At 49.6% G+C, this 23,511-nt stretch overlaps 1 protein-coding gene across 3 annotated transcripts in view; it reads right to left on the bottom strand.

The window, feature by feature from the left end:
• LOC147709974 (mamu class II histocompatibility antigen, DR alpha chain-like) overlaps window positions 1–23,511 on the bottom strand; it is a 180,220-nt gene that overhangs the window by 5,689 nt on the left and 151,020 nt on the right. For all 3 annotated transcript variants that reach the window (XM_086920658.1, XM_086920656.1, XM_086920655.1), the window contains one exon: window positions 5,175–5,340. In XM_086920658.1, the coding sequence (XP_086776784.1) occupies window positions 5,189–5,340 (152 nt within the window). In that variant the 3' untranslated portion in view covers window positions 5,175–5,188. The remainder of the gene's footprint in view (window positions 1–5,174; window positions 5,341–23,511) is intronic.

The following is a 23,511-nucleotide window of genomic DNA, read 5'->3' as shown; positions in this document are numbered from 1 at the left end:
GCCCTTGTATCTGAAGGCACCCCATGTGTGCCCCCCAGCCTTGCAGAGATGCGTCTGTCACCACCGATTGTGCTGGTAGTGGCTGGTGAAAAGGGACTCCCACCATCAGATTCCGCTGCTAAGTCCACCATGAAAGGCAGGATCTCGCCGCCTGGGAGAGAGAAATCTGATCCTCCCAGCAACCTGTTGACTGATCCCACTGGTCCTCCTGCGTCTGCTGCAAAGGTCGCATCCTCAGCCTGGCGTTGGGAATGAGAAAGATGCAGGATGCCTTCGATCCTAGCAGGGATGCCACCTGCCGGACTGTCGGATTCTGCACCTGGAGCAGAAGCCTGCACCTCTGTTTCATGGAAGACAGTCTCTCCTCCGAAGGATACTCTCTTCCCACGCTTGTGTCCAGAATGGAGCCGAGTTAGTGGATAGACTGGGTGGGTTGCTGCACTGACTTCTCCATGTTGACATGCAGCCCGAGGTCGTGCAGCTATTGCAGACAAAACTGGAAGTCGCGCTTCACTTGCAGTGGGGATGGACCTTTCAGCAGCCAGTCGTCCAAGTATGGATAGACGAAGAGACCTTTTCTGTGAAGAAAAGCTGCCACCACCGCCATGCATTTGGTGAAGACTCGAGGAGCCGACTTCAGTCCGAAGGGCAGGACCGTGTATTGATAATGTTTGTGGCCGACCACAAACCGCATGTACTTCCGATGACGTTTTGCAATTGGAGGGAAACCCTAGTAACATCTTCGAATGCAGGAGAGTTAGGAGCTTCCATGGAGAACTGGCTCCAGCGGGCTTGCACCAGTGCATGCCATGGGAGGGCCACTACAAAAGGTGATGCTGTAATTAATATAAGAGAACACAACCACCCCCAAATGTGACAGAAATAAAAGTAAGAGAGGTATTTCAGGGCATATGAGAGGCAAGCACTAGCTCCCTGGAACCCACAAGCTAAATCCTAAAATAAATATTCTTTAAAGTCCCTGATCACATCACAGGCCACCTACCACCTAAACCCACTTTAAAATGTTTAATTGCATGAACTAAAAAAGCCAACAGCAATACTCCTCCTGCCCCTAGAAGATACCAAGACTTAGAAATACCTGAACATTTAAAAATTACACATAACGAAGAACCTTTCCTGTTACATGACAACCTACACAACAATAAAGAATCCCAATATTTTCTACCGCAGATAACGTAATGAAAGTAAGCCATTGTCAACCTGCAGGATGGATAGGACATTCAAAAATTGGTCCAAACCATTCACTCAGATATATACCATAGTTGGTGAATATTAAAATACAAATGTCCTGTTTATATATGCACTTAATCCAAACTCTTAAACCACATTACACATAAAACAGAGGACTTCTATAATTATCATACACTTTGAAAAAAGCCATGATTCAAACCATTTAAATAAATACCCCCATACAGCCATACAAGGCTGTTACTACCATTTCAATCAAAGCATATAGAGACAACTCCAACAATCTGCACCAAGTGTAGAATATTCTATAAACAGGAAATTTGCTTTTGAAATTATAGCACTAGCCTATGTCCCTGTCACAGAAGTAGAGAACCACTATAACTTACTGATAGAAAGCCCTTTCTACCAATAAAATGAACACAAACTAAGCCCCTTAATGGATTATTTCAAAGACACTTGGATTGGCAGACTGCATCGCTCCGCACACGGACACCAATCCAAATTTCAAATACCATGGTGGAATGTCTATGACAGCATCAAGGCACAGGAAGCCAAAATAAACAACACAGTGGAAGAATGGTATAATGCTTTCCAATCCAATCTAGGCAGTACCCAACCTACAATCTTTAAATTAATAGATGCATTACAAAAGGAGCAAACCTACCAACAACTACGAATGTAGCCATCTGTTACCCAGATTGCACCTAAACTTAGCAAACAAACCAACAGAATGTAAAACATGGTACAATGTAAAGTCAGAGGGCCTAATTACAAGTATATACCGCCATACCTGAGTTGGTGCCATGGCAGTCGGAACGCCACAAGACTGCTGCCACCGCCAGGATCCTACATCTTGCGGTGGGGAAAGTGGCAGAGATGGGTAGAAGTGCTGATGCCAGCACAGCCCTCCCAACCATGACCTGCCTTTCCGCTGACCTTTCATGGTGGGGCCCAAACAGGCCTCCACTGCAATTTTGCCCATTGGGCACAGTGCATGGGGGAACATGCTGTGCCTCCCTCTTATTGAACTGCTGTGCGTGCACTCTGTGCCATGCATGACATGGTGCATGGTACCCTTTGCACCGATGTACAAGTGGTGGTACCACTGTGGTGGCATGTGCTGCAGGCTTTCTATGAGCCGAAGCATGCCGTCGCTGTGGCATCCCAAACACTACACTGCCAGCCCGGCGGTGTAATCGTAATACAGTAGAACAAAAACACAAGGTATGTGGCAATTTGAGACTGCACTTATCGCTATAGTAATGGCATGTTTTGCATTTGCTCCTTTGGTGCATAGTACCTGAGGCTCAATACCCTTAAACCTCCTAGGATTGAAAAAACCCTACAAATATCACCACAATAATTTGGTCCAGCACTCTATATTACAGTTTCTCACGTTATATCACATGGTTATACAAAAACATTGATTCAGCAGGTATTATTCCAATTTTTCTTTATTCGTGAACTCTTCTTCACAGCAAGATATAACTGTACCCAACACGTTTCGTCCCGTCACTGAGACGGTTTGTGAATACAATGCGCGCTACACGGTACCACTCGCAAAGTTGGAATGGGATAACACCCATTACCTTATGCTAGACCGTGGCTATCATTCTTAACTAAACAGAAGACTGGTCATCACAAAGAAGATAGTAATTTACCTAGGAAGAGATTCTATGTGAAAAAGCCCTGAAAAAGTCAGAGAGGACAAAACGCGTTGGCTACGGTTTTATCTTGCGAGTAGCTGCCTTTCACGTCAATGTTATAGAGTGATTGCACAGTGTCTTAAGGAAGACATTTCCATTACCTTTGGCAAGTGAGGTGCCAGATCAAGGAGACTCCATTGTGTGCAGCCTTGGACACTCATTCCTCTCTCATACCATTCACCAAATTGTAGTGTTTAGGAAAATCTAATCTTGCAAGAAGGGAAATCGGATTTTTGAGGGTAGCCATTGCTCTATCCTTCTTTTTTTCAGTGTCTGGTTCTATACCCTCTGGCTATAGGCAACACATGTCACCATCTACTTTGCTGTTGATAAGCCAGGAGCCATCCAAAAGGGATCCTAGTGGTCCCAGTAAACACGCTCACAACACAGTCTTGCTGTCATGTGGGTGCCACACATCTGCCATACAAAGCGCATGACTTGCAAGTTATAGCACAAGGATTTAGTGGCAGAACTTTTTAATCGAATGGGCAGTAGGTCACACTCATCTGTGGGACAGAAAAATGATATGTTCAGCTCTATTAGCTCACAACCCAGGAGTCTGAGCCTTCAAAAGAGGGCATGTCTGGTGTGCTCCTTCAGGCCACAGAACCAGTTCTGGTCCTCGGCAGTGTCACAGAAAGATCTAGACTACGGAATGCCCACTAGATTAGTGTGGAAGCTGGTCCTATAAATTCAGGCTGTCGGTTCCACATGCATTTATGTCACTCAGGGCAGAGCTGCATGCCTGTATACCATTCAGGAGACATTTCTGTGCCAATAGTTTTTCTGAGTTGGTATTTGGGGTCTGCATGGTTGATCTGGTTTCACCAGACTTCATAAGCAGCGGATAGTTCAACAGTCAGTGGGACCAGAAATGGGGCAGGTAGCATGAATGTTTTCTCTCTGAAGTCTGGCCGCCATATGAGTCGGAAAGATTCATTGATTCTGTTACAATAATAATTCTTGACGCAAGAACAAAATATGAGCCCAAATAAGAGGCAGCAGTTTTGTGCATGAATATGTCCTACCAGCAATGGCCTGCAGAGACATGTGCCACTAGAACCGAAGGGCCAGCAGCGCCACCCCTTTTGAGCTGCTCGGTGGGATTTCAGATGGGCAGTTGATATTACTTGGCTGTGCAACCCGGAAGTAAACCCCGAAACAGATTTACTTCTGATAATTTCACCTGCCTCGCAGTAACTGGAAATGACACCTGCACGGTTGGGAGGACAGCCAATACTGGCAAAGTCTCATAGAAGTTATGAAAGGGGGATGGGGGGAACATAGGACATCTCTGCAATGCCAAAGAGGGTTGACCAGGAGAATCCCTGATAATATTATATCTCCAAAAAAATGAAGGACATAGAAAGGTTTTAAAAATAATTAACTTTCTGTCTGAGAACCCGGAGTAAGAGCGATGTGGAAGGGGTAAGACAGGCAGGACTCAGCTGAGACTATTTAGATAGTAGAAAGGTGATTTGGTGATTTTGTTCGGCTGTGGAATCACATATAACTTTGAATCCAGATGACTTAAACTGCAATCTATGTTCAGAAGGTGATGATGGAGAACCTAATCCATGTTTAAAGTAAAAATAAAAGGAGATGAAGTTGTCTGACCTTGCATCTACGGAACCTATACTGGCTTCCTGTGGCTTATCGAATCCAGTTTAAAGCCCTTATTCTTGCCCATGGATCTGGGCCACCCTATCTTAGGAAATGCTTTCGTTTCTACGCCCCCCTGAAGATAACTGCTTTCAGCCGTGCAGCGTCTAGCAGTGATACCCCGCTTTCGCCTTACTCAAATGGGGGTAGTTCTTTATCTTTTAAGGCAGCTGAAGCCGAGAATTCCCTTCCATATGAACCGCGGAATACTCAAGACCCCAGGATGTTTAAGCAGCAGCTAAACACCCTGCTTTTTAATTAATCTACAGTTCCTCTTAGCTCCGTTGCATTGGAAGTTGGCTCCCGCACCGGAACACTCTTAAGTATCCGTGCGAGATATAAGTTTTAATAACATAACAGGCGCACCTCACCTGCACTCTCGCCATGAGCATGCAGATTGGCCTGATCAATCTTCTGGTGTCAGCAAAACAAATATTTTGCACCTCAACTCTCCCCTACAACTAAACTATTTTGCTCTTGTGTAAACAGTCGATTTTACATGTACAGCAAAATAAAAGTGACAGTTTAATAATTAAAAAAACATAGAAGTGTTTTACTGAGCATACTACTTGTCATTTACTCAGACCAACGTCTCACCTGCACTCTAGCCGTCAGCGGCCTACTCTTCTCGCCCTGGTGCTGATTCTCATCCCGTTGATGATCAGGATGGTGCCCGCGATGATGCCAATTATTCCCACAGCCAGTCCTAGGACACATACAAGGGTCTCCACCTCTTCCGACTGTGGAGGGTTGACCTGTGCATCTGTGTAGGAGAGAAACCAAGAGTAGTCATGTGAAGCCCCCAATGCAACCAGACATTTCTAAAAGCGTTACTTTACAAGACTCACATTTCTCCTCTGCGAGTGGCTTATCATGAAATTGAGTAACCATAATCGAGCCATCTAGATCTATCCGGCTCAAGAGCTGCTGAACAGATGGTACACGCCATCTTACTGAGGACTCCAGATAATAGTGGAGGCTGTGTGCGGTGTGCAGTTAGGCGCAGAGCCTGGCCGCACACGGCCTTCAGCCATGCATGGCATGGGGTTGGGCCCAGGGCCTGGTGCCAGTCCAGGCCCTGGGCCCAACTCCGGATGGACAACCAATCCCACACCGGACCCAGCCTTCAACAGAGCCTGGCATGGGTTTGGGAGCAGGGCCTTGCCTGCACTATACACCATTAGCTGGCAACCCAACGCTGGGCATGGGCTTTGTCCATGCTTGTCGTGGGCTTTTGCAAGGAGCCTAATCTATTATTTTCAATTTGCACAGCAAATACATTCCATGAAAGTTTAGCAAAACTGTCTGAAACCTTTGTTTTTTTCCAATTGCAACTAATAATTGGGTACAAAAGGGGGTGGTGATGGACAGAGCATCTGAATCAATCAAACACTCACACCCAGTCAAAAGATCTGGGTTTAATCCATCACCGTTCTTTAGCCCACTCTGCCACCCCAGTTCAGACATGGCTATATGCAAATCAGTCTGATCCTGTGCCTCATGGGAACAGTCCAGCCCGAACTGCAAAGCCATGTCTTCCCTGGACCGGAAACAAGCTTCCGAGGACCGGTTTCTGGCATTCCAGCCGTCTTCAGCCGGTTTGCTTGAATCCAGTGGCAAAGTGAGCAAGGGACTCGCGTCTGAGCATACCCTGCCACACTTATGGCGGCCAAAAGCGGTACAAAAGGGGGTGGTGATGGACAGAGCATCTGAATCAATCAAACACTCACACCCAGTCAAAAGATCTGGGTTTAATCCATCACCGTTCTTTAGCCCACTTTGCCACCCCAGTTCAGACATGGCTATATGCAAATCAGTCTGACCCTGTGCCTCATGGGAACAGTCCAGCCCGAACTGCCAAGCCATGTCTTCCCTGGACCGGAAACAAGCTTCCGAGGACGGGTTTCTGGCATTCCAGCCGTCTTCAGCCTGGCTTGCTTGAATCCAGTGGCAAAGTGAGCAAGGGACTCACGTCTGAGCATACCCTGCCACACTTATGGCGGCCAAAAGCGGTACAAAAGGGGGTGGTGATGGACAGAGCATCTGAATCAATCAAACACTCACACCCAGTCAAAAGATCTGGGTTTAATCCATCACCGTTCTTTAGCCCACTCTGCCACACCAGTTCAGACATGGCTATATGCAAATCAGTCTGACCCTGTGCCTCATGGGAACAGTCCAGCCCGAACTGCCAAGCCATGTCTTCCCTGGACCGGAAACAAGCTTCCGAGGACCGATTTCTGGCATTCCAGCCGTCTTCAGCCCGGCTTGCTTGAATCCAGTGGCAAAGTGAGCAAGGGACTCACATCTGAGCATACCCTGCCACACTTATGGCGGCCAAAAGCGGTACAAAAGGGGGTGGTGATGGACAGAGCATCTGAATCAATCAAACACTCACACCCAGTCAAAAGATCTGGGTTTAATCCATCACCGTTCTTTAGCCCACTCTGCCACCCCAGTTCAGACATGGCTATATGCAAATCAGTCTGACCCTGTGCCTCATGGGAACAGTCCAGCCCGAACTGCAAAGCCATGTCTTCCCTGGACCGTAAACAAGCTTCCGAGGACCGGTTTCTGGCATTCCAGCCGTCTTCAGCCCGGCTTGCTTGAATCCAGTGGCAAAGTGAGCAAAGGGCTCACGTCTGAGCATACCCTGCCACACTTATGGCGGCCAAAAGCGGTACAAAAGGGGGTGGTGATGGACAGAGCATCTGAATCAATCAAACACTCACACCCAGTCAACTGGAGTGGCAGAGTGGGCTAAAGAACGGTGATGGATTAAACCCAGATCTTTTGACTGGGTGTGAGTGTTTGATTGATTCAGATGCTCTGTCCATCACCACCCCCTTTTGTACCGCTTTTGGCCGCCATAAGTGTGGCAGGGTATGCTCAGACGTGAGTCCCTTGCTCACTTTGCCACTGGATTCAAGCAAGCCGGGCTGAAGACGGCTGGAATACCAGAAACCGGTCCTCAGAAGCTTGTTTCCGGTCCTGGGAAGACATGGCTTGGCAGTTCGGGCTGGACTGTTCCCATGAGGCACAGGGTCAGACTGATTTGCACATAGCCATGTCTTAACTGGGGTGGCAGAGTGGGCTAAAGAACGGTGATGGATTAAACCCAGATCGTTTGACTGGGTGTGAGTGTTTGATTGATTCAGATGCTCCGTCCATCACACCCCCTTTTGTACCGCTTTTGGCCGCCATAAGTGTGGCAGGGTATGCTCAGACATGAGTCCCTTGCTCACTTTGCCACTGGATTCAAGCAAGCCGGGCTGAAGACGGCTGGAATGCCAGAAACCGGTCCTTGGAAGCTTGTTTACGGTCCAGGGAAGACATGGCTTGGCAGTTCGGGCTGGACTGTTCCCATGAGGCACAGGGTCAGACTGATTTGCATATAGCCATGTCTGAACTGTGGTGGCAGAGTGGGCTAAAGAACGGTAATGGATTAAACCCGGATCTTTTGACTGGGTGTGAGTGTTTGATTGATTCAGATGTTCTCTCCATCACCACCCCCTTTTGTACAACTATTAATTGGGTACATTCAGCCTGATTCATCAAGCTGAATTGCGCTTGCAAAGGGCCAGATTCTGAGAATCTGGCCCTTTGCGAGTGCGATTTTTGCATTTGGGATTCATCATCCCAAATGCAAAAATCGGTAATAGCGATTTCGCTATTTTGCGAGGAATTACATTTAAGGAATCTCTATTTGAGATTCCTTAAATGCAATTCATCATCCATTTTTAAATTGCGAATTCGCAATTTCGGCCCGCTATTTACCGCGAGGTCAAACCTCGTGGTAAATAGCGAAAACTTAGGAAAATGCTTTTAAAAGCATTTTCCTAAGTTGCATGTTGCACACACACATGTCCTTTGGACATGTGTGTGCGTAACACCTGTTTGAATTTGCATTTAAGGGGTGCTACAGGGTGTCCTTTGGACACCCCTGGCACCCTTCAATTCGCTATCTTATTTGCGATTAGCTAATTGCTAATCACAAATAAGGAATACTCCCCATTCATTCCTATGGGCCTTTTGGCCCATAGGAATGAATGGCGAGTTATTCCTTATTTGCGATTAGCAATTTTCTAATCGCAAATAAGGAATATGTAGGAATCGCATTTTATTTTGCGATTCCTACATGAATCCCGTTTTGCGAGTCTGTAATAGCGATTCCTTATGAATCGCTATTACAGACTCGCAAAACGGGTCTTTGATGAATCAGGCTGATTGTTTCCTTTCAAAATAAAATCACCAGTTTTGCCTCCATTCTTATGCATGTATTATGAACTTTCTGGGAGCATTATAAATAGCTCAGAATTGTTACATTTTGCAAACGTGTACTCAGTTTTATAATGGAGTCATGGCCAGGAATGAATACAGAGCCTACATGTCACTTCATTTCCCTAGAGCGCTCACAAACACTAAAGACTTCATATTAATGAACTACGTGTATAATTTGTGCATTAACCATCCACAATCCAGCATCTCTCCTATCACTTATTCGTTGTATTTGGCAACGTACAGCCTTTTGATTATGTTCGCATGATAGAAATACCGGATGTATGACGTTACAACGCATGCTTTTACCACGCATGCCTTTACAACGTGGTTTTTACATCGCATACCATTACAACGCATAGTGCTTTTGGGTGTTGGATAGTGAATTATTTAATTTACTATTCCAACTCCAGTCCCCGTGGATAGTAGGGAAGGTGTTGGATAGTAAATTAAACCTATTCCCTATCCTAGAGCGCCCCCCAGCGCAATGCGTTGTAATGGTTTGCGTTGTAAAAGTTGCGTCGTAAAGGCACTGCATTGTAAAGGTTTTGTTGTAAAGGTTGTTCACCAGAAATACCATTTGCATCCATACATAAAACCATACTATGGCACTGTTAACTGTCAGCCAAGAAGTCTGTGCTTTAAGGGCTTGGACCTACTTGTCAAGGGAACAAAATATATATGAAAACGTGTTATCCTTGTCCTGGGTGTAGAGATATAGGAATTCCACATCCTTGAATTATAAAAAGTGAAATTTTAACACAAGTTTACTTAAGCTTACAAAATAAATATCAATAAATAGTAAAAAATATATAAATGTCCATTATATAAAATCAAAACCACATTAAATTATATTAATATTTTTTAAATGACATAAAAACATAGAACTATTTAATACATTGGTAATTATTATTAAAAAAATATATATAAACACATATATATCCCAAAAATCTTCCGCAATATTTCTTTAGGCATTGTAAATGCTTTATATAATAATTCATAAATAACAAACGTTTATAAAATAATTATTAAAATAAAGAAACTAAAATGTTATGAAAACAAGGTAACATTTTTTTTTAAATGTACTACAGCTCTAGAAACATTATAAGTATCTATAATTTGATGCGGGTGACCTGTACTGTTTTACCTCCAGTCCAATAACAATTAGGTATATTAAAGGGGGTGAGATTTATTACTCTAACTCCAATACATCTAAAATGAGAGAAACTACATAAATAAAAGAAACATAATTTACTATTCTAACTTTAGTGTTACTAAAAGTGTAAAAGGAGTGTGATTACTATTCTAGCTTGCTTCCAAATAAGGGCCCGATTCCGATGCGGTTTGGAATTCTTCCCTACCGAATCTGTTTGGGAATGGTTTCTGACCGACTCAGATCGGGAGAGTCCGACTGACCGAGTACGATGCATCCGGATGCTTCCAGATGCGCTTTGGTTGGACTCTCATTGACTTCAATGGGAGCCTATGTTCCAACCGAATGCAAAGGCTCACATTGAAGAAAGGGGTGGCTGGGGAAAATCGGGCACCCTGTGGCGTGCCCCCCCGGTGCCTTCCACACTGTGTATTGCTGGTAATGGGGGGACACATGGGTACCCCGATGGGCCCGGTTGGGAATGCTCAGAGGGCAGGGGGGAACGCTACAGGGCCCCAAAGTCTGATTCTGACTGCTGATTCGAGTCAGACGGCACAATTCAGAAAGGTTGTCAAAATCCAGCATCGTACTAGGTCATTCGGAAACACGGCCTGCAGAGATGTACGATTCTGCTCTGTACGACTCGGTCATTCCAAATGCCGTCGGGTCCGGAATGGGATATTCCTAACGCCTAGCTCGCATCGTACTCAGTTACGATGCGGTTAGGAACGCATTCCCACCTAGTGCCCGATAACGATTAAATGAAATGAAATTGGGTATTTATAAAGCGCACGGACACTCACATAGAGTGTCTCTGCGCTAATCTTCAAAACCGTAACAGAAGAACCCCGCCCCACCAACCATAGTGTTATTGTTGGAACAACCATGTTTCAAGTTGTTTTCTAAAAAACAGTCCTGAGTCAATCTGAGATGTAGAGGCAAGTCTTTCCACAGGCGAACAGCTTCAATCAATCAATCAATCAATCATTTGTAAAGCGCAGTACATACCCCCGAGGGTCTCAAGGCGTGGGGGGGGTGGGCCGCTACTGATCAATCAGCCAGGTCTTGAGTATCCTCCTGAAGGTCAGCAGGTCTTGGGTCTGTCGTAGGCTCAGTGAGATTAAACACATGCAATCTCCAAAATGTACAACAGAGCACCATCAGAGCACCATGTCTTGGCGGCGAGGTGGGAGAAGGATCTCGCACCGGTGGTTGTTCTTCGGGTGCGCGGGACGGTGGCGAGCGAGAGGTCGGCTGAGCGTAGCTGGCGGTTGGGGCTGCAGAAGGAGAGCCAACTGTTGAGGTAGGCTGGGCTGGTCTTGTGGAGTGCCTTGTGTGCTTGGATGGAGCTTGAAGAATATCCTCTTGTTGACGGGGAGCCAGTGCAGGTTTCTCAGGTGGGGGGTGATGTGGCCATGGCGTGGTACGTCGAGGATCAGTTGTGCCGAGGCGTTTTGGATGCGTTGTAGTCATTTGATGAGCATGGCCGGGGCTCCCGCGTAGAGGGCATTTCCGTAGTCGAGTCTGCTGCTTACGAGGGCCTGGCTGACTGTCTTTCTTGTATCTGTCAGGATCCATCTGTAGATTTTGCGGAGGGTGTTGAAGCAGGAGGAGGAGATGGTGTTGACTTGCTTGGTCATTGAGAGCGTTGAGTCGAGGATGATTCCCAGGTTGCGTGCGTGGTCGGTGGGTGTCGGGGCTGCCCCCAGTGCCGTCGGCCACCAGGAGTCGTCCCAGGCTGAAGGGTTGGAGCCGAGGATGAGGACCTCCGTCTTGTCCGAGTTCAGCTTCAGACGGCTGGTCTTCATCCAGTCGGCGACGGCCTTCATTCCTTCGTGGAGGTTGGCTTTGGCGGTGATGGGGTCCTTGGTGAGGGAGAGGATCAGCTTAGTGTCGTCGGCGTAGGAGATTATATTGAGGTTGTGCTGTTGGGCTACGTGTGCGAGCGGGCCATGTAAATGTTGAACAGCGTTGGGCTGAGGGAGGATCCCTGGGGTACTCCGCAGATGATCTCGGAGGCTTTGGAGCGGAATGGAGGGAGGCGGACGCTCCGGGTTCTGCCGGAGAGAAAGGAGGTGGTCCAATCCAGAGCCTTTTCTCGGATCCCTGCGGTGTGGAGGCGAGCGTAGTGTACGGTGGCAGACGGTGCCGAAGGCGGCAGAGAGGTCTAGGAGGATGAGTGCTGCGGTCCCGCCATTGTCCAGCAGGGTCCTGATGTCATTTGTGGCGGCGATGAGGGCAGTCTCTGTGCTGTGGTTGCTGTGGGACCCTGACTGGGAAGGGTCCAGGATTCTGTTTTCTTCGAGGTATCGGGTTAGCTGTCTGTTGAGGGTTTTCTCGATGACCTTGGCCGGGAAGGGGAGCAGAGAGATGGGCTGGAAGTTCTTGAGGTCTCTTGGGTCTGCCGTAGGTTTTGTGAGTAGGGCGTTGACCTCGGTGTGTTTCCATATCTCTGGGAAGGTCGCAGTCTCGAGGGAGAGATTGATGACATTGCGCAGGTGGGGTGCGATGGAGCTGCTTGCTCTGTTGAAGACGAATTGCGGGAATGGGTCTGATGGAGAGCCGGAGTGGATTGTGCGCATGGTCTTTATGGTGTCATCGATGCTCACGCTGGCCCATGCTAGCAGGGGGTCCTGGTCGATGCTGTCCATTGGGGCTGTCTGGGTGTTGAAGCTGTCGTGGATGTCTGCTATCTTGCGGTGGAAGAAGGTGGCGAGGGTGTCGCACAGGGCCTGCGACAGCGGAATGTCGTTGGTGTTGGAGCTGGGGTTGGAGAGCTCCTTCACGATGTTGAAGAGCTCCTGGTTATTGTGTGCATTGTTGTTGAGGCGGTCTTTGAAGGAGGTCCTCTTGGCCGACCTGATGAGGTGGTGGTTGTTGCGGATGGCGTACTTGTGTGCTGCGTGGCTGTCCGGAGTTTGTTCACTGTGGCATTTCTTCTCTAGTTTCCGGCAGGCTTGCTTGGATGCTAGGAGTTCTGGGTGAACCAGCTGGCCCTCGTGCTGGTGTTTCTGTGGGGGGGTTTCTTCAGCGGGGCGAGGGTGTTGGCGCAGTCCTCGATTCAGCGTCTGATGCTGTGGGCAGCGTCACCGGTGTTGGAGGGTTCGGTGGGTGGGCTGAGAGCGAGGTTTGCGTGTAGTCGGTCTTCTGTGATTTTGATCCAGCAGCGCCGGGGGATCTCTTGGGTGCGGTGGTGTGTGGTGGGTTTCTGGAATGTGAGTGGATACAGGGGTGGTCGGTCCAGAGGAGTTCGGTGGTGTGGCTGACGGAGACGTACGGGCTTGAAGAGAAGACAGGGTTGAGCGTGTGGCCGGCGGAGTGGGTGGGCGTTGTGACGAGTTTTTTCAGTCCGAGGTTGGCGAGGTTATCGATCAGGGTTGTGGAGTTGTTGTTCTCAAGGTGAAAGTTCAGGTCTCCGAGGAGGATGTAGTCGGTGGAGGTCAGGGCGTGCATGCTGATCAAGTCGGCGATGGAGTCGCTGAACTGGGGGCGGGGTCTGGGGGGTCGGTAGACGAGGGTGCCTCTGAGGGTGGAATTAGGGTCTGTGTGGATCTGGAAATGTATGTGTTCGGCGGTACTGAGCGTGTCGTCGGTGCTAGTCGAGACCCTGATGCTGTTCTTGTGGACAATGGCGATTCCTCCTCCGACTCCGTTGGTGCGGTCTCTGCGGGTGATCTTGTAGCCGTCTGGGATGGCTATGGCGATGTTGGGTGTGGAGGAGTCGTTAAACCAGGTCTCTGTCAGGAAGGCGACGTCCGGGGATGTTGTGTCAAGCAGGTCCCAGAGCTCGACGGCATGCTTGCGTGAGGAGTGGGTGTTCAGTAGTATGCATCGGAGGTGGTTGGGGTCTTTCTTGGAGGGTGGTTCGTCGGCTCTGAGGCTGGTGTAGCTGCAGTTCCGGCAAGTGAAGGGGCCATGTGTGCATTTCCGGGCGGCCTTGAAGCAGGTGTGGCTCCGTCCAGAGTTGAGAGCGTGCAGAGTGCTGGGGTCGTAGTGGCTGCGGTCGTCGTGACGGGTGCGGGGCCAGGGGATCTGGCGCTGGGCGCGGACGGGCGCCGAAGGGCTTGCCTTAGGCGCGCCTTCGGCACGCCAGCGGCGCGGCCGCACAGCGCCCGGCATATATGGGGAGGTGGGAGGGAGGAGCAGCTGGGAGGTAGGAGGCGGGAGCAGCGAATGGGCAGTGGGCAGTCAGGGGGGCGGGGCCGCAGGGGACGCAGCGGCGAGGAACAACAAAGGTAACAGAAGGAAAGGGGCACAAAATTGAGGGGAAAACGAGTGGCACAAAGAGCAGAAAGGCACAAAAAACGAGGGAAAAACGAGTGGAACAGATGGCAGAAAGGCACAAAAAACGAGGGAAAAACGAGTGGAACAGAGGGCAGAAAGGCACAAAAAACAAGGAAAAACAAGTGGAACAGAGGGCAGAAGAGCACAAAAAACGAGTGGAACAGAAGGCAAAAGGGGCACAGAAACGAGAGAAAAACGAGTGGAACAAAGGGCAGAAAGGCACAAAAAACGAGTGGAACAGAGGGCAGAAGGGCACAAAAAAAGAGTGGAACAGAAGGCAAAGGGGGCACAAAAACGAGGGAAAAATGAGTGGCACAGAGGGCAGGAGGGCACAAAAAATGAGGAGAAACGAGTGGAACAGAGGGCAGAAAGGCACAATAAACGAGGGAAAAACGAGTGGAGCAGAGGGCAGAAAGGCACAAAAAACGAGGGAAAAGCAAGTGGCACAGAGGGCAGAAAAGCACAGAATACGAGGGAAAAATGAGTGGAATAGAGGGCAGCAAGGCACAAAAAACGAGTGGAACAGAGGGCAGAAGGGCACAAAAAATGAGGGGAAAACGAGTGGAACACTGGGCAGAAAGGCACAAAAAATGAGGGGAAAACGAGTGGCAGAGAGGGCAGAAAGGCACAAAAAATGAGGGGAAAATGAGTGGAACAGAGGGCAGAAAGGCAAAAAAAACTAGGGAAAAACGAGTGGAACAGAGGGCAGAAAGGCACAAAAATAGAGGGAAAAATGAGTGGCACAGAGGGCAGAAAGGCTCAAAAAACGAGGGAAAAACGAGTGGAACAGGGCAGAAAGGCACAAAAAACGAGTGGCACAGAGGGCAGAAGGGCACAAAAAACGAGGGGAAAACGAGTGGAACAGAAGGCAGAAAGGCACAAAAAACTGGGGAAATACGAGTGGCACAGAGGGCAGAAAGGCACAAAAAATGAGGGAAAACGAGTGGAACAGAGAGCAGAGTCATAAAAACGAGTGGAACAGAGGGTAGAAGGGCACAAAAAGAAGTGGAACAGAAGGCAAAGGGGCACAAAAACGAGGGAAAATGAGTGGCACAGAGGGCAGGAGGTCACAAAAAACGAGGGAAAAAAGAGTGGAACAGAGGGCAGAAAAGCACAAAAAATGAGTGGACAGAAGCTAAAAGGGGAACATAAACGAGGGAAAAACGAGTGGCACAGAGGGCAGGAGGGCACAAAAAACTAGGGAAAACGAGTGGAACAGAGGGCAGAAAGGCACAAAAAACGAGGAAAAACGAGTGGAACAGAGGGCAGAAGGGCACAAAAACGAGTAGAACAGAAGGCAAAAGGGGCACAGAAACGAGAGAAAAGCGAGTGGAACAGAGGGCAGAAAGGCACAAAAAACGAGGTGAACAGAGGGCAGAAGGGCACAAAAAATGAGTGGAACAGAAGGCAAAAGGGGCACAAAAATGAGGGAAAAACGAGTGGCACAGAGGGCAGGAGGGCACAACAACAAGGGAAAACCGAGTGGCACAGAGGGCAGAAAGGCACAAAAACGAGGGAAAAACGAGTGGAACAGAGGGCAGAAAGGCACAAAACAGAAGGAAAAATGAGTGGAACAGAGGGCAGAAGGGCACAAAAACGAGTGGAACAGAAGGCAAAAGGGGCACAGAAATGGGAGAAAAACGAGTGGAACAGAGGGCAGAAAGGCACAAAAAACGAGGTGAACAGAGGGCAGAAGTGCAAAAAAATGAGTGGAACAGAAGGCAAAAGGGGCACAGAAACGAGGGAAAAACGAGTGGCACAGAGGGCAGGAGGGCACAAAAAACGAGGGAAAAACGAGTGGAACAGAGGGCAGACAGGCACAAAAAATGAGGAAAAACAAGTGGAACAGAGGGCAGAAGGGCACAAAAAACGAGTGGAACAGAAGTCAAAAGGGGCACAGAAACTAGAGAAAAAGGAGTGGAACAGAGGGCAGAAAGGCACAAAAAACAAAAGGAACAGAGGGCAGAAGGGCACAAAAAATGAGTGGAACAGAAGGCAAAAGGGGCACAAAAACGAGGGAAAAACGGTTGGAAAAGAGGGCAGGAGAGCACAAAAATACAAGGGAAAATCGAGTGGAACGGAGGGCAGAAAGGCACAAAAAACAAGGAAAAACGAGTCTAACAGAGGGCAGAAGGGCACAAAAAATTGGTGGAACAGAAGGCAAAAGGGGCACAGAAACGAGAGAAAAACAAGGTGAACAGAGGGCAGAAGTGTACAAAAAATGAAAGGAACACAAGGCAGAAAGGCACAAAAAACGATGGAAAAACGAGTGGCACAGAGGGCAGAAAGGCACAAAAAACGAGGGAAAAACCAGTGGAACGGAGGGCAGAAAGGCACAAAAACCAAGGAAAAACGAGTGGAACAGAGGGCAGAAGGGCAAAAAAATTAGTGAAACAGAAGGCAAAAGGGGCACAGAAACGAGAGAAAAACGAGTGGAACAGAGGCCAGAAAGGCACAAAAAACGAAAGGAACAGAGGGCACAAGGGCACAAAAAATTTGTGGAATAGAAGGCAAAAGGGGCACAAAAACGAGGGAAAAACGAGTGGAAAAGAGGGCAGGAGAGCACAAAAAAACTAGGGACAAACAAATGGAACAGAGGGCAGAAAGGCACAAAAAATGAGGGAAAAACAAGTGGAACAGGGTAGAAAGGCACAAAAAACAAGGGAAAAACGAGTGGAATAGAGGGCAGAAACGCACAAAAAACGAGGAAAAATGAGTGGAACAGAGGGCAGAAGGGCACAAAAACGAGTGGAACAGAGGGCAGAAAGGCACTTAAAATGAGGAAAAACGAGTGGAACAGAGGGCAGAAGGACACAAAAAACAAGTGGAACAGAAGGCAAAAGGGGCACAGAAACGAGAGAAAAACGAGTGGAAGAGAGGGCAGAAAGGCACAAAAAACGAGTGGAACAGGGGGCAGAAGGGCACAAAAAATTAGTGGAACAGAAGGCGAAAGGGGCACAAAATTGATGGTAAAACGAGTGGAAAAGTGGGCAGGAGGGCACAAAAAAACTAGGGACAAACAAATGGAACAGAGGGCAGAAAGGCACAAAAAATGAGGGAAAAACAAGTGGAACAGGGTAGAAAGGCACAAAAAACAAGGGAAAAACGAGTGGAATAGAGGGCAGAAACGCACAAAAAACGAGGAAAAATGAGTGGAACAGAGGGCAGAAGGGCACAAAAACGAGTGGAACAGAGGGCAGAAAGGCACTTAAAATGAGGAAAAACGAGTGGAACAGAGGGCAGAAGGACACAAAAAACAAGTGGAACAGAAGGCAAAAGGGGCACAGAAACGAGAGAAAAACGAGTGGAAGAGAGGGCAGAAAGGCACAAAAAACGAGTGGAACAGGGGCAGAAGGGCACAAAAAATTAGTGGAACAGAAGGCGAAAGGGGCACAAAATTGATGGTAAAACGAGTGGAAAAGTGGGCAGGAGGGCACAAGAAACGAGGGAAAAACGAGTGGAACAGAGGGCAGAAAGGCACCAAAAACAAGGAAAAACTAGTGGCACAGAGGGCAGAAAGGCACAAAAAATGAGGGAAAATGAGTGGAATAGAGGGCAGAAGGGCACAAATAACGAGTGGAACAGAAGGCAAAAGGGGCACAAAAACTAGGGAAAAACAAGTGGCACATAGGGCAGGAGGGAACAAAAAATGAGGGAAAAACTAGTGGAACAGAGGGCAGAAAGGTACAAAAACGAGGGGAAAACGAGTGGAACAGAGGGCAGAAAGGCACAAAAAACGAGTGGAACAGGCAGCGGGGGAGACAGACAACAGCAGTCACAGACACAACAATGAAAATACAATCAATACAATAAAAGCAGTAAAGCGGAGGATAGACAAACCTACCTACGGCCTACCACTGTCTACCAGGGATGAGGCGCAGGTGGTAGCCTGTGGGTGGTGGAAGGCCTCGAACTTCCTCAGCAGAGGCAGCTGGGCAGGGAGGCACAGGTGAAACTGTGCGGAGGGGAGCGACCTACCTGGTAGGGTCAAGGGTCGCTCTACTCACCGCGCAGCGGCTGGCATATATGGGGTGTGGGAGGGAGGAGCAGCTGGAGGCGGGGCAGCGAATGGGCAGTGGGCAGTCAGGGGGGCGGGTCCACAGGGGGCACAGCGGCTGGGGAAACGAGTGGAACAAAAGGCAAAAGGGGCACAAAAACAAGGAAAAAATGAGTGTTACAGAATGCCGAAGGGCACAAAAAAACGAGTGGAACAGAGGGCAGAAGGGCACACAAAATGAGGGGAAAACGAGTGGAGCAGAGGGCAGCTAGGCACAAAAATGAGGGTAAAACTATGAGCACAGAGGGCAGAAAGGCACAAAAAACTAGGGAAAAATTGAGTAGAACAGACGGCAGAAAGGCATAAAAAACGAGTGGAACAGAGGGTAGAATGGCACAAAAAACAAGTGGAACAGAAGGCAAAAGGGGCACAAAAACGAGGGGAAAACGAGTGGCACAGAGGGCAGGAGGTCACAAAAAACTAGAGAAAAACGAGTGGCACAGAGGGCCGAAAGGCACAAAAAACAAGGGGAAAACGAGTGGAACAGAGTGCAGAAAGGCACAAAAAACGAGTGGAAAAAAGGCAAAAGGGGCACAAAAACGAGGACAAAAAGAGTGGCACAGAGGGCAGGAGGTCACAAAAAACTAGGAAAAAACGAGTGGAACAGAGGGCAGAAAGGTACAAAAAACTAGGAAAATACGAGTGAAACAGGGGGCAGAAAGGCACAAAAAACGAGGGGAACAGAGGGTAGAAGGGCACAAAAAAACGAGTGGAAAGAAGGCTAAAGGGGCACAAAAACGAAGGAAAAACAAGTGGCACTGAGGATAGGAGGTCACAAAAACCTATGGAAAAACGAGTGGAACAGAGGGCCGAAAGGCACAAAAAATGAGGGAAGAACGAGTGGCACAGAGGGCAGAAAGGCACAAGAAACAAGGGAAAAACGAGTGGAACAGAGGGCAGAAAGGCCCAAAAAATGAGGGAAAAATGAGTGGAACAGAGGGCAGAAAAGCACAAAAAATGAGTGGACAGAAGGCAAAAGGGGCACAAAAACAAGGGAAAAATGAGTGGCACAGAGGGCAGGAGGGCTCAAAAAACAAGGGAAAAACGAGTGGAACAAAGGTCAGAAAGGCACAAAAAAACGAGGGAAAAACCAGTGGCACAGGGCAGAAAGGCACAAAAAACGAGGGAAAGACGAGTGGAACAGAGGGCAGAAAGGCACAAAAAACGGGGGAAAAATGAGTGGCACAGAGGGCAGAAAGGCACAAAAACCGAGTGGAACAGGCAGTGGGGGAAGACAGACAACTGCAGTTACCGACACAACAATGAAAATACAGGCAATACAATAAAAGCAATAAAGCGGAGGATGGACAAACCTATCGATGGCCTACCACTGGCCACCAGGGATGAGGCGCAGGCGGTAGCCTGCGGGTGGTGGAGGGCCTCGAACTTCCTCAGCAGCGGCAGCTGGGCAGAGAGGCACAGGAGGTGCTGTGCGGAGGGGGAGAGACCTACCTGGTAGGGTCAAGGGTCGCTTGAACCAGAATCGAACGTCCTCCTATCTGGGAGCGATTGACCTTGGGAATCACCATAAGGGATTGTCCAGAGGACCTTAAGACTCGTTGAGGCTGATAGCGTTGGATCCTACTTCTCAGGTAAACCGCACCCGTATCATGGAACGCTCCATAAGAAAGCACTAAGGCCTTATACTGGATCCTCTTTCTCACCGGGAGCCAGCGCAGCGCCTTCAGGTGGGTCGACATGCGCATTCTGGGGTTTACCATAAGAATAGCTCTGGCTTTGACATTCTGGACAACCTGCAGCCGATTGAGTAAATATTCTGGCATCCCCAGATACAGGATATTTACATAGTCCAACCTAGATGTAATTAGGGCTTGCATTATGGTCTTACGGGATTCCACCGGGAGTAGAGGAAGAACGTTTTCCACCATTCTTATCAATCCAAAACAAGTACCAGCAACAGTTTGGATTTGGGACTTCATCGCTAGACTAGTGTCCAACTTAACTCCCAAGATTTTTACCATGCTGACTGGGGCCGAAGGAGGGGACATGTCACGAGGCCACCATAGACTCCAGCCAGCGCATGTGGAGAGCCAAAAAAATTAATGTCCGATTTTTCTGGGTTACAGTTAAGTTGGTTAAGTTGCATCCAAGAAAAGACCTACATTAGACATTTCTTTATCTCCATTCCACGAAAGCTCTCCCTTTTGTCACACGTGAACAGCAGGTGTAAGAAATAATCTTCGCTCCGTGTGACTCTGCCAGGCGTGCAAGTGGGGCCATATAAATATTAAAGAGTATAGGACTCAAAATAGCGCCCTGCAGGACACCCACTTGCATTGGAGGAATAGCAGCCGTAAAGGGCGGAGACCAGATTTCCTGCTGACGCTCAGTAGGAAAGGAGACAAACCAATTGTATGCCATGCCCCCTGTTGGACTTGGCCCTTAAGGCAGGTTCACCCCTAATCTTTTTGCTTTTAATCTGTGATCTATGTGGATGATTTTCTGGTCTGTGCGCACTTTTTCCCTGTGTCCCAGAGTAAAGTGCGTGCATGTAGTTAGGCTGGCCTGCTCTCCCATAGGAATGCATGAGGAATGTCTGTGTCCCTGGTAGCACTGCTCCCACCACGGCCTGGTCGCCCCCACGCCCCCTGCCTGCTCCTCCATACCTGCTGCCTGTTGCCTGCTGCCTGAAGCCGATCCCACGCCCCAGCCGCCGCAGGGCCGCCTCAGCGCCCCAGCCGCCGCAGGGCCGCCAGCCGAGCCCCCAGCTTTTCCCGCCGTTCAAGACGCGAACCCGCCCCCCCGCCTGCCGATTGGTCCCCGCGCTCCCCGCCTCCCAGCGGACCCTCCCTCCTGGCTCCCATGCTTCTGCGGGAGCACCCATTGAGCGCCGAAGGTGCGCCAAAGGTAAGCCCGTCTGCGCCCGTCCGCGCCTGGACCACGCCCAGTGCCAGGGACCCTGGGACCCGCAGACACCAGCCCACCCGCCGGACCTACGACGCCGCCACCCTCAACGCACTCAACACCGGCCGAATCCCGGGATGCTACCGAGCCACCCCGAGACGAACCCACGGACCCTTCAGCTGCCACGCCTGCAAGTTCACCTGCATCCGGACCTGCCCCGCACCAGCACCCGCCAAGCCGAACAACAGCAGCAACCACCTCAAGTGCATCCTGCTCAACACCCGCTCCGTCCACAGACACGCCGAGCGGCAGCTGGGCAGAGAGGCACAGGAGGTGCTGTGCGGAGGGGGAGAGACCTACCTGGTAGGGTCAAGGGTCGCTTGAACCAGAATCGAACGTCCTCCTATCTGGGAGCGATTGACCTTGGGAATCACCATAAGGGATTGTCCAGAGGACCTTAAGACTCGTTGAGGCTGATAGCGTTGGATCCTACTTCTCAGGTAAACCGCACCCGTATCATGGAACGCTCCATAAGAAAGCACTAAGGCCTTATACTGGATCCTCTTTCTCACCGGGAGCCAGCGCAGCGCCTTCAGGTGGGTCGACATGCGCATTCTGGGGTTTACCATAAGAATAGCTCTGGCTTTGACATTCTGGACAACCTGCAGCCGATTGAGTAAATATTCTGGCATCCCCAGATACAGGATATTTACATAGTCCAACCTAGATGTAATTAGGGCTTGCATTATGGTCTTACGGGATTCCACCGGGAGTAGAGGAAGAACGTTTTCCACCATTCTTATCAATCCAAAACAAGTACCAGCAACAGTTTGGATTTGGGACTTCATCGCTAGACTAGTGTCCAACTTAACTCCCAAGATTTTTACCATGCTGACTGGGGCCGAAGGAGGGGACATGTCGCGAGGCCACCATAGACTCCAGCCAGCGCATGTGGGGAGCCAAAAAAATTAATGTCCGATTTTTCTGGGTTACAGTTAAGTTGGTTAAGTTGCATCCAAGAAAAGACCTACATTAGACATTTCTTTATCTCCATTCCACGAAAGCTCTCCCTTTTGTCACACGTGAACAGCAGGTGTAAGAAATAATCTTCGCTCCGTGTGACTCTGCCAGGCGTGCAAGTGGGGCCATATAAATATTAAAGAGTATAGGACTCAAAATAGCGCCCTGCAGGACACCCACTTGCATTGGAGGAATAGCAGCCGTAAAGGGCGGAGACCAGATTTCCTGCTGACGCTCAGTAGGAAAGGAGACAAACCAATTGTATGCCATGCCCCCTGTTGGACTTGGCCCTTAAGGCAGGTTCACCCCTAATCTTTTTGCTTTTAATCTGTGATCTATGTGGATGATTTTCTGGTCTGTGCGCACTTTTTCCCTGTGTCCCAGAGTAAAGTGCGTGCATGTAGTTAGGCTGGCCTGCTCTCCCATAGGAATGCATGAGGAATGTCTGTGTCCCTGGTAGCACTGCTCCCACCACGGCCTGGTCGCCCCCACGCCCCCTGCCTGCTCCTCCATACCTGCTGCCTGTTGCCTGCTGCCTGAAGCCGATCCCACGCCCCAGCCGCCGCAGGGCCGCCTCAGCGCCCCAGCCGCCGCAGGGCCGCCAGCCGAGCCCCCAGCTTTTCCCGCCGTTCAAGACGCGAACCCGCCCCCCCCGCCTGCCGATTGGTCCCCGCGCTCCCCGCCTCCCAGCGGACCCTCCCTCCTGGCTCCCATGCTTCTGCGGGAGCACCCATTGAGCGCCGAAGGTGCGCCAAAGGTAAGCCCGTCTGCGCCCGTCCGCGCCTGGACCGCGCCCAGTGCCAGGGACCCTGGGACCCGCAGACACCAGCCCACCCGCCGGACCTACGACGCCGCCACCCTCAACGCACTCAACACCGGCCGAATCCCGGGATGCTACCGAGCCACCCCGAGACGAACCCACGGACCCTTCAGCTGCCACGCCTGCAAGTTCACCTGCATCCGGACCTGCCCCGCACCAGCACCCGCCAAGCCGAACAACAGCAGCAACCACCTCAAGTGCATCCTGCTCAACACCCGCTCCGTCCACAGACACGCCATCGAACTCTGGAACCTCCTCGACACCACAGCTCCTGACGTCGCCTTCCTCACGGAAACCTGGATGAACGACTCCTCAGCGCCCGACATCGCCATCGCCATCCCAGAGGGCTACAAGATCTCCCGAAGAGACCGCGACAACCAGACTGGAGGAGGCATCGCCATCATCTACAGGGACACCATCCACATCAAGACCAACACCAACGACACCCTGACAACCG

The sequence above is a fragment of the Lissotriton vulgaris genome, chromosome 5 (assembly GCF_964263255.1).
Source record: "Lissotriton vulgaris chromosome 5, aLisVul1.2, whole genome shotgun sequence".
In the NCBI taxonomy this organism is placed as follows: Eukaryota; Metazoa; Chordata; class Amphibia; order Caudata; family Salamandridae; genus Lissotriton; species Lissotriton vulgaris.
The sequence above is the reverse complement of the archived record's forward strand: the minus strand, read 5'-3'. Positions and strand labels throughout refer to the sequence as shown.